The 11,815-nt window shown below is 39.3% G+C and overlaps 1 protein-coding gene across 5 annotated transcripts in view; it reads right to left on the bottom strand.

Annotated features, from left to right (window-relative positions):
* Window positions 1–558: 558 nt before the first annotated feature.
* The window catches only part of carf (calcium responsive transcription factor), a 35,589-nt gene continuing 24,332 nt past the window's right edge, over window positions 559–11,815 (bottom strand). For all 5 annotated transcript variants that reach the window (XM_031892861.1, XM_031892860.1, XM_012971179.3 and 2 more), the window contains exons 9-15: window positions 11,502–11,645; window positions 9,370–9,591; window positions 8,526–8,697; window positions 7,476–7,551; window positions 3,609–3,724; window positions 2,412–2,958; window positions 559–1,057 (exon numbers count right to left, since the gene is read on the bottom strand). In XM_031892861.1, the coding sequence (XP_031748721.1) occupies window positions 936–1,057; window positions 2,412–2,958; window positions 3,609–3,724; window positions 7,476–7,551; window positions 8,526–8,697; window positions 9,370–9,591; window positions 11,502–11,645 (1,399 nt within the window). In that variant the 3' untranslated portion in view covers window positions 559–935. The remainder of the gene's footprint in view (window positions 1,058–2,411; window positions 2,959–3,608; window positions 3,725–7,475; window positions 7,552–8,525; window positions 8,698–9,369; window positions 9,592–11,501; window positions 11,646–11,815) is intronic.

Below are 11,815 nucleotides of genomic sequence, written 5' to 3'. Positions count from 1 at the left end.
TCTAGTCTAAAAAAATATTAAAAAGTAGAAAGTCATTATTTGTATTATATAATTTGATTGAAAAAAGAATGTTTAGATGGCAGGGAATTAAAAATACATTGCATGAGAGAGGCAGTCTAGTAAGCTCACTGGGGCTGAGAAACACCTGCATCAGGTGAGAGACAGAAGGGGTCAGTTACAAAGTGTAGGATAGGGTGCAAAGTGCCATATTTTTAGCATTCCAAACTTTAGTGCAGAGACTTATGTGCCCCAGGAATACAGCCCTTCCTGCAATTGGCAGCAATGTATTTGTGAGGGGCAGACAGAGGTACATTTGTGTTTCAGATGTGCAAGCAAGGGAGTTCCAGCGGGACAGGTAAGGACAGGGCTGCCTTGCATCTGCTGGTGCTGCACTATGCACTTATCAGTTATACCGCCAAATATCAAAACAAATAATTAGAAAGGCATATATCTTTAGACATAACACCTTAATTGTTAAATAATCCTTAATATGCTCTATATAAACTTGAAAACTGCTTATCAATACATGAGAATTACAAAGGATTAACAGCAGAATGCTAACTTGTCTTTAAATTTTTATTTAACAAAAATCATCCAGGCTTTTTAGTTGAAAAAGCAAAAATATTACACATTGTCACCAGGACTATAATTTATACAACCACCTATCAGTGTGTAAGAATGGAATATCATGAAACCTCCTGTAGAGATGATGATGTGTGCAGATGCATATACTTATGTATTTCAGTGTTCATACAACAGGGTCCCTTCATTTAAGTTGGATCACTGCAGAGATTTCCAGTATGAATCCTTGAGCTACAAGCTCAGTGAACATAGATGTATATTTATAGTTGCACAGTTCCCTCAATATGAGGGCTCAAACTGAGTTCTGTCCCACAATAAACACCCTGGGATGTGGGGATGGGAACAACTTCTGCTCACACAGGGGTTTGTGGATCTGTGGCACTATCTTCTGTAGCACTCAACTGTACTTCAGTCACCTCTTTATTTAATGCTACAACATCCTCTGTGCTAAATGCATTAGGAGCATTTATTTCAACTACAAAGAGAAAAGAATAGTTAATTTGGTATACAAAACACACACAAGTGATACAACATATCAGGGAGTTGAGCAAAGATTCAGCATAATATAGTGCTCCAAATGAAGAAAGAGTATCAGTAGACTCAGTAGCACAGAATATATTGCCTAAAGCAGTGCGTGTATGGACAGTAAGCTGCTACAGGGGAGATGAAAGCTCAGCAATTGAGACTTTTTGATGCAGATCAGGTTTCCCACTAAAGAAACTTTTTGTTATCTGCAGCAAAAGCATTTTCTTTTAGGGCTCTGGTACACGGGGAGATTAGTCGCCCGCGGCAAAACTCCCTCCTCGCGAGTCTTTTCGGCGATTTGCACGAAATCGCGCCGCCGCGTCTGCCATCCCGCCGGCGACTTACATGTTCGCCGGTGGGATGGCAGGGGGAAGGCAACTCGGGGAGATTAGTCACCCGCAAGCAGGGAGTTTTGCCGCGGGCGACTAATCTCCCCGTGTACCAGAGCCCTTAGGAGAACTCAGAGAGTTTTAACCAATACAAAAGCTTTATTGTAAGGCTAATGCCCTATGGAGAGATTAGTCGCACCTGATAAATCTCAGCAACTGCTGACAACTAATCTCTCCAAAATGGCTTTCCACTGGCAACAGTGAATCACCAGTATGAAGGCATATGTATCACAAAGTCACACAAAGTTTCCTCCTGCAGGCAACTCTGCGCGACTTCTGAAAAAGAAGCAAAACGTATGCCTTTCCACTGGCGATTCCCTGTTGCAAGCGGAAAGGCATTTTAGAGAGATTAGTCACTCTACTCTTTCATCTAATGAGTAGTAAACCATCAGATCTAGTTACTAAGGTTCATTTTACCCTAGCATCCAAGCAGTGATGTCAATCAGTGACTGAAAGATGAATAGGAGAGGGCCTGAACAGAAAGATAAGCAATAAAACAAAAACAAACAACTTGGAAGGAAAGAGCTGAATCTATAGATTTAAGTTAAGTAAGTTTTAGGGATGTAACAAATCCATGATTTGGCTTGGAATTCAGTTTCTAGAACATTTTCCAGCCAAACCTAACCCAAAACCATGAATTAATTTTTTGCATCCCTACTTATTTCTCAATTACTAGAAACGCATGTCAAATTATTTATGTTCTGCACATTATTTAAATCAGACAAAACAATGAAAACAGTGAATACTAAAGTGCATGTGGGTGCACATTATGCTATCATTTATTTGTTAAATTGCAGCATCACATCACACTGTTTGACTGTTTTAGGTCTATAATATCCTGTTAAACAGTTTTCACAATAAAAATTGCTAAATGCTTTATTCTGCAAAAGAGCATAGAATGAAAAACTAACTCACCAATTGTTTGTTGGTTCTCCACTATCCTGATAGGAATGGGGTGGATATCTCCCAGCAGAATTTGATGCACCTCTCCAGCCATTCCACTTGCCTCTTCCACTGTTACAATCTGGCTCATACTGACTAGGTTGTGGGCAGAGGCAGGTAAACTAGTGACAGAGGACACAGGGGAGTCATTCTGCAAATGACTGACCACCAAAGGCTGACTGTTTCCTCCTGATCCCAACAGGCATGTAGAACTGCCTATGGCAGAGGGATGCACAGTGATCAATGCCGCTGTCCCATCCGCTGATGTAAATGAAGGAGCAGGAGAATTCACAGTGATAAGTGCAGCAGTTCCATCAGCAGATGTAAATGAAGGAGCAGGGGGATTTACAGTAAAAAGTGCAGTTTTCCCATCAGAAGTTGTAAATGATTGGTCCACGGGATTAACAGTAATAAGTGCAGTTTTACCTTCAGCCGGTAGAAAGGTTGGACCTGGTGGATTCACAGTGATAAGAGCAGTTTTTCCATCTACTGATGTTAAGGACGGTTGCAGCTGGAGTCCCTTCAAAAACAAAGGCTTTAGATAATCTCTAGCAAAGACCAAACAAGAGTAAGATTACTGCTTCCGTTTGGTGCAAGTCAATATTATGCACTAAATAAATGGATGTAAAAAATAATGTAAACTACTTGCATGTAATCACACAGAAATCACTCATATTTTTTGCACAATCACACAGGATATAGGAAAAACTGTCAGTAACCGCAGTAAGACACTTGATTTAAATATGGGGAGACCTGGGTTGGATTAGTTTGACCACATATTGTCTCCCCAAGGTTACACTGTAAGCTCACAAGGACATGGTCTTTATGTACCTGAAAAGACTGTGAGTACAGTGTGTTCCTGTTCCTTAGAAATAATGTCACAATAAAGGAAGCTGAAGGACTGTATAATGTGCCTCTTCTTTATGCAGTTTATAACACGTCTATATTTCAGCTTTTATAAAGACATATTCAGGAAATTTACATTGTGGCAAAGGCACTAGTTGACATCTTCTAGTCTTAAAAGCCAGGAACTGTCTAAAGTCGTCTACCAATATAGTGATTGAGAATTATGGTACTTTACACACCCATAAGCAGTTAACCATGGCAATTTCAGACAATAAACTCAAAATAGGCATGCCCTCCATTTGTTTTCTTTGTGAAAGTACCTACCTGTAGCTGAGCAAAGATTTTGGGCTGAAGTGAGGTCAGGGAGGAGATCAGCTGAGCTGTGTCTTGGCAAACATCCTCTGAGGGAGGATTCTCCACTTTCAGTAATGTCTCTTGTTCTGAGATAGGAATCAAACACACTATAAACCAGACACAGAACTTGCATTTTTAAAACATATCTTAAAATATTTAAAAATTTATTTACCACATTTCTGTACTGAATTCAGCCAAAGTTGCTAAGTAATGTTAAAAGAATAAAGATAGATGCCAACTTTCACCTCAGATGTGACTCCTTAGCAGTCACTTAGTCAAGAGAGAGTGCCAGTTTTGTGAGGTCTTGGGCTGTTTGGCAGTCTACTAAAAGTATAAAAGTGTCAGGATCAAATCTCATGAAAGTCTATGGTAGTTTTTGGAAATTCATTTTAATGGGTTCCATTTATTTCAGGTGATATAGAATCAGCTCTTTGGAAAGGTACCCTACTATTGCTTTTTGACCTGTAAAATCTATTAAAGAAAGTTGAAGGACAGATGTTTAAAAATTCCAGGGTCATAACTAGGGGAAAGATGGGAGGGGAGACATGTAAGTACCTCTCCTGCCTTCCCCTAGTCTGCGCTCCCTAGTCATTGCCCCTGCCGCTTGTCAATGCAAGGTGTCCGACCGGGTTGCCTAGGGCACCTGGTTGGCTTGACCTGCTCCTGAACACTTTATATCTGACTAATGGTGCACAACCCGCAACCCCTCAGAGCAAAAACAAAATGTGTTTCTTTATCTAATTATAAAACAAATGATAATAATAGGTTAATAATAATAATTACTTTATATTTAGTTATGAGACCTGTTATCTAGAATCCTCGGGAACTAGGGTTTTTCAAATAAGGGGTCTTTCCTTAATTTGGATGACCATTCTTTCTCTACTAAAAAAACTTTTAAACATTAAAAAAAAAACAATTATTAACAGTGAACATTTGTGTGATCCAAGGCGCTAAAGTAAAATAAACCACTCAGTTTCTGCAGTGAAATACCTATAATGCAATGCTCCTGCACCAAGTCCAAGACCAGCGTACATGCACAGTTGTTCAGTTTACAATGCAGCTCATGTGGATTGTAAAGGAGGGATTGTAAGTGTGCTTTTACAGAATGGGCAAGGAGCACTAACCATCAATGATCCTCTCAAGCCCTCCCACAACTATACGCACACCAATAGTAACTCATCAAAACAGTTGCTATTGTGACGGGTAAACCAAGTGGGACTTGTACACACCATTTGCCTGTCTCTTACAAGTTATTACTCTGGGACGATCTGTGTGTTTTGACTCTTGCCTCCTTTCCCTTTTTGGCTGCGAATTGTGCTGCCTGAAACTATTAAATGTGCTCATGTCTAGGGGTAGGATGTAGCTAGGCCCATGCTCATTTAGTAAAGCAGCACCATGTTTATTATGTCACCCTTTCTAATATGGCAGCTGCAATGGAAGGGGAACAAAGTAACATTCAAGGCGGACTGGGGGAGACCCAAGGGATATTTTAGAAAAATAAAGGTCGGGTCAGGTACAGGCAAGGGAGGCCTACAATACAGATTTGAAGCAAAACCCTTTCTTTGTCCTTTAAAGGAGACATATCCTATAGAAATTAAGAATGTACCAGGGAATTATACTCCTCTAGATATAGAAGGATTGTGCTTAAAAATGTTGTGTTTCAGACTGATTTATTGAGAAATTCCACAAAAACCCCACTAGCCCCGCCCATCTGTGCCACTTCCTGCTGGCTGAATTCTCTGGATGAGCTGGGGAGCCGGCAGCCGTCCGTACCCTGCACTGTAGGATAGGAACCAATCAGCAGCTAGGCTGACCTGATAGGGAACTGAAGCCTGTCTTTGCTTGTGTGAGTGCAGGGCTGTGATTGGCTCTCCCCCTCCTACTGTGCTTCTGGCAGGGACAGTTTGGACACGCCCACTCTCCATTTCAAACTCGGACAGAGAAGTGATAGGATCTATAGGGAGCCCCAATAAAGGTGCCATTGTTAAAGATAGGGTTAATTTTTAACACAAAGTGAAACCAGCGCCGTATATTATTCATATTTGCCTACAAAATTAGCATTTTTACCATTTATCCAATATATCTCCTTTAAGACCAGAGCTGAGATACAGTGAGGGGCTTCATTGTTAAGGGCCATGAATTTAATTTGAGAGAGGATTTGGAGCCAGTGAATGGATTTGCACAGGGGAGAAGCAAATGTGGACCAGAGAGAGTCTAGCAGCAGTATTTAGAACAGACTGGAGTTGCGAAAGGCAATGTGTTGGAATGCCTGCAAGGTGGTAAATGCTAAGAGACTGAATAAGTGTTTTAGTTGTATCTGAGCTTTGGCGGGCCTTAGGCAACTTGGCTGAAGCTGAGGTAAGGGCATATTCAGGCAAAGTTGCACAAATGAATACGACAAGATTTGCCAAGTGTCTGTATGTGCGGGGTAATAAACAGATGGGAGTCTAAGATAATTTCTAGGCAGGATGCCTGTGTGGTTGATTGAAAGGTGATGTTATTGACTGTGAGGGGTATTCTCCACGCACTAACTTGTGCTGCTGTTTTTTTCTTGGGACTATATGTTTTTATGATTTTGTAACTAAACATTGTTGAAACTATATGCTTTATTAAAGGAAAAGGAAAGACTAAGTCACTGGGGGTGCCAAAATTTTAGGCACCCCCCAGTGACTTAAATCACTTACCTTTTACCCCGGGCTGGTGCCTCTGTTAGGAGAAAACAGCACCAGCCCGCGGTACCTGCGAGCGACTGTCTTTCTTCTTCCATCTTCGCGCGCTTGTGCAGTAGAGTGAAAAGCCAAACTTAAACAAGTCGGCTTTTTCATCTACTGCGCATGCGCCGGCCCAGGGATTCCAAAGACAGAAGAAAGAAGGAAGAGGAAACACTCGTTGCAGGTACCTGGGCCTGGTGTGGTTTTCTTCTAACAGGAGCACCAACGTGGGGTAAAAGGTAAGCGATTAAAGCCACTGGGGGGTGCCTAACATTTTGGCACCCCCAAGGGACTTAGCCTTTCCTTCTCCTTTAAATCACTTTTTGCCTAGATTATATGTATCTATTAATAATGTGGTTTGCAGAGTGACCTTTTATAGATTGCCTTTGATGAAACCTGAGGGACAGGGAAACAAGTTAAAGGAAATATAATGAATTCTGTTTTAGAGAGATGTAGTTTTAGGGCTCTGGCACACGGGGGAGATTAGTCGCCCGCGACAAAACTCCCTGTTCGCGGGCGACTAATCTCCCCGAGTTGCCATGACCCACCATCCCGCCGGCGAACATGTAAGTCGCCGGCGGGATGACACACGCGGCGGGGCGATTTCAGGAAATCGCCGAAAAAGACTTGCAATCGCCGAAAAAGACTCGCAAGTCTTTTTCGGCGATTTGCGCGAAATCGCGCCGCCGCATCTGCCATCCCGCCGGCGACTTACATGTTCACCGGTGGGATGGCAGGGGTAGGCAACTCGGGGAGATTAGTCGCCCGCGAACAGGGAGTTTTGTCGCGGGCGACTAATCTCCCCAGTGTGCCAGAGCCCTTAGGTGATGCTGTGACATTCAGGAGACAGGCAGTCTGTAACTTGGGAAAGGACAAATGGAGAGCGGTAAGGAGTAGACAGGTATATTTTATCTAAGTTAGAAACAAGTACAAGGCACTGTTTTATCACAGAGAAAAATATATTGTCTTTATACATTTAAATTATTTGTTTGAAAAAGAGTCTATGGGAGACAATCTTTCCGTAATTCAGAGCTTTCTGGATAATGGGTTTCCAGATAAGAGATCCCATACCTGTACTTCTTCAAAATACCTTGAACAATGTGTCTAAGATTAATATAAACATTACCTTCCTGTTGAATTGGTGCAAATGTTACAGTAACCATCTCATTAAGAACGTTTCCACTGTCAGCAGTCCACTGGATCTAAAAAAAAACACACTTTTTTTTTTAGAAAAATTATACTATATATATATATATATATAGTATAAAACAAGTATTGCAACATAGTCTATGGTATGGTAATCTTATGGAACTAGCTAGAGTTGCAGTATGCCAGTAGGTGAGCCTGGTGGCATCACCTTTACTGGCATCTGCCTGGTCCATTTGTGCCCTGCCTGGTTCCTCTCCCCAAGCCAACAAGATGGAACCAGGCACACAAGGTACAACAGGTTCCATTCTACTTGCTTTCTATTTTGGTATTTTCCCACTGACCCTGTGTTGGGATTATCCTGTTTTATATGTTTCTAAATAAAATTTTGCAATGAGGAGAGCCCATCTAATAAACCCTGACAATGTTTAATGCAAATCTTAAAAATAATCTTTGCTGGTTTACTATATTCCCAGAAGTCTTTTATCCATTGACAGGATGTGTGGAATGTGTGAAAAAAAAAAAGAATTTTATCTTTAGCCTACAGCAGGCTTTTATTCTAAAGTCTAATGTCATGTGTACAGTTTCCTTGGTTCAAGGGAAAATGTTTATAGGGCCCGCTTCACCTTATGTGCTGTACCAGGCATGAATGGGATCTGCCTATCACTACACCCACAGACTTGCACTTCTGGCAGTAATCTGCAGTTGTGGGACATATCTACACTTTCTCCACTGGCAAAAAGAGCCACATGTGAAATTAGCCTTACAGGCCTTCCTGTTACTAATGGCATTCTGGTAAATATGTAGGCACTGAGGTTAGGAAAGGAGCACTGCATTTGCATCACATATACCTATGATCTTAATTTTACCCAATGCCTGTTTTTTCCCTAAGGATAAAAGAAAAATATTTTTTATTTGAATTGAACTACCAGTAAACTACTCCAAGGAATGCTGACTATCTGGCACTGTCAACACTTCCTCATCTGCCATGGAGTCTCCCTATCTACAGTTAGATGAACAAGACAAGCACCTCTCTAACTGGCTCAGGGATTGTTTCCGCATCATAAATGAGCTCCTCGTTTGCCAAAGATTTCTGTGCCTCATGAATATGATTTTTTAGATCATTCACAGTTGGAAAGTAGGATAAGTTATGGCGCTCAGGTATGTCATCGGGTTTAAACAGATCCCGCTCCACAAATTTCCTGATAAGAAAAGGACAAAGAAAGAACATTAAGTTTAGTGAAAATAAACTGCAATTGTCATTAGCACCGTCCCCCCAAATGTTTGGCTGAGTAATATTAATGTTTAAGTTGCAAATTATACACTCAGCAAGCTTAAAGGGCTAGTTCACTTCTAAATTAATTTTTAGGGGCTGATTTACTAAAATTTGTTTTTTTCTGTCATGTAAACTCAACTCCAATTCGAATTAAACTTGACCATCATAAAATGTCATGATAATGCTGTTATCGGCCGTACAAAAATTTGGAGTTTACGTACAAAAATCACAAATTTTTCAAGCCGAACATATCATTAAAACTCGAAAAATTTGTGTTAAAATGGACATTTGTTTCCATGAATCCTCTATTTTTCCCAAACAGGAATTGCTCCAGCAGCCATTTTAGTAGCATTGACACTTATTCTTGGAAAACAATGTGTTTAAGTTTTACTTGATACTGGGTGAAATAGAAAACAATGATGGGATTAATTTCTCCTTGAAAATGTGTGAAATAGAAAACAATGATGGGATTATGTATAGGAGTCCTGAACAGAAAGAGAGCAGTACAAAATATTACATAACAATAGATTTTTGCTGACAATCATTTACAGGAGCATTTTTATTCTCAACTGCGGATTGATCAAATGGATATTCTTACCTAAGCTGTTTCCTAACTGAGTAAACCTCACTCAAACCTTTGGACACCAGATCACGGATTTTTTCTGCTACTTGTGGATGTAGCCGTGAGGGTTGTGAGTTCTCGTCACACAGAATCTCCTCCTCATCTTCAATGGATGGCTGGAAAGTTGATGGTGAAAAGCAACCAGTTTCCAGATCATGATACTGATGAGCTTCTTGATCTGGTAACTGCATGTACCACCTAGAGAAAAAAAATGCTAAATATAGTAAGGAGATATCTGTAAAATTCTGCCAAGGATATAACTGCATGAAGTATGTGATACAGTGGTGAAAGGCCGGGTAATCAAACCCAGTAAGTATATGGATGACAAAAAGGTTGGAGGTTAACTACTCATGTCCCTTCTTAAATTAGGATCAAAGTAGTACAGGTATGGGATCTGTTATCTGGAAAACACAGGACTTGCTATTATATGGATAAGGGGAATTTCCATAATTTGGATCTCCATCCTTTGTCTACTCAAAAAATATTTAAACATTAGGGGAGTGATTTTCAATGTTCAAATTTGATTTTTTTCCACTATTCAATTTTTTTTGTGCTAAAACTAAAATTTGAATTAAAAAAATTGACAGCTAAAAGCTTGCAAGTTCATGTGGCGTTGTCCTAGGCAAAGTCAAGCCATATTTTTAATTTGAGTTTTTTGAGTTTTTTTGCGAGTTTGTAAACTCTAAATTTCGAGGTATTCGAGCTTTTTATTTGAACAAGTTTTCCATATCAATAAATAACCAATCATTCAAGTTTTTTTAAAATGTGAATTTATTTGAATTAGAAAGAAACTCTTGAACTCACAAACTCGAAAATTGATAAATAAGCCCGTATAGGATATAGGATAATCCCAATAGGATTGTTTTGCTTTCAATAAGAAGGTAAGAAGAAGAAATATGTTTTAAAATTTTTGATTAAAATGGAGTCTACAGGAGATGGCCTTTCCATAATTCAGAGCTTTCTGCATAACAGGTTTCCAGATAATAGATAAAAAATTTAGAATAGTAGAGGGCACTCTGGGCTAAGATATTCTTGCCCTTTAGAAACAATAAAAAAAAAAATATATACAAAGTATACATATAAAGGATTCCATATCTGTATTGTAATAGTGCTGCCCAGACCTGTTGTTATCATGAACTTTAGGCTTATTTAAACAAATAGCACTATATGAATAAATACATTTAGGCAGTCTCCATACCCTAATGGACATTACAAAAAGAGTAAAGGACTATTTACCTAAACATATGCAACATTTCCAGTATGTTATTACTGCCATGGCAATAGTAACTCTACCACAGATTGTGAGTATGATTTCTGCAGTTATTTGAGATTTTAAATTTGCCCAACTGATGTCAATTTCCTATACTTTGTGGAAAATCTCATAAACTTGGTCACAGATGGCCATGGAATGGCTAGATGAAGGGATCAAAGACATGAACCCCTTATACTGTGTTATAGTAAAATGAGATCTGGGTAACTAAATTGCAGACCAATGTTCCATAAACAAATGACTAATTTTTATTTTAATGACAAAATACTCCCTTAATAATAGCAAGTGTCCTCTACTGCATGGTGGCAATCTTAAAGCATCAGTGTATGTACCCCTCTGTTTTACAGTACTGACTCAGTTTTCAAACTGTTGGACCAAACATAGTCCCTCTCCAGTAGCAAGGAAAAAACTAATTGTCTACTTTGTTCTTGCAGTATAATATGAAAATGTGTGATTTAAACTAAAATAATGCCTTGATAAGTGGAACTTAACATTTGGTCTAACCCCCCCAATAAATGCTGGGAAATGAGACAGCTATTCGCCCACAAGGCACGCTGAGAATCAAGATGTACTGTATATAAGTTTGGTTTATTTTCTAATTGGCGTAGGTTGTTATTGAGTAATCTCAAGTCATCTTGAGTACTGACCTATACCGTACCTGACGCTACGCTAAATCTGTAGTATTCGAGAGGCCTATATCTCCTTTATTTTGTTTTTGACACACTAAAGTTTGATCATTGTACCTGAAAAAATCCTTTTCATATCCAGACACTGGACCCCATTTATTGGAATAATTTGTGATATGAAATAAGTGTAAAAGTAAGTAAAGCACTATAACCTGAGAACTCCATCTGTCCCATCCAGATCCTTCTTTAACAAATTAAAGGCTTTCTCCTGTTCCATCCTTATAAGTTTCTTGTCAATCTTTGGATCTGTGGGCACTCTGTAATTAGGGAACTTCTTTACTTTTTTGATGTATATCCTTAAAAAGAAAAAAAAATAAGTGAAATGAAGATTACTGAAAGACTATTTTATCTTCTATACAAAGAAGAGCTAGTTTTAAGTTAAGGTTGAGTTAAGATCATTAAGCCTAACAACATAACATAATGTATCAGAGTACAACAGCTTCACAAATTTCAAGGGCCTTGAAAT

Source organism: Xenopus tropicalis, chromosome 9 (assembly GCF_000004195.4).
Source record: "Xenopus tropicalis strain Nigerian chromosome 9, UCB_Xtro_10.0, whole genome shotgun sequence".
NCBI classification, from domain to species: domain Eukaryota; kingdom Metazoa; phylum Chordata; class Amphibia; order Anura; family Pipidae; genus Xenopus; species Xenopus tropicalis.
Note: the sequence above shows the minus strand (reverse complement) of the source record. Positions and strands in the feature narration are given on the sequence as shown.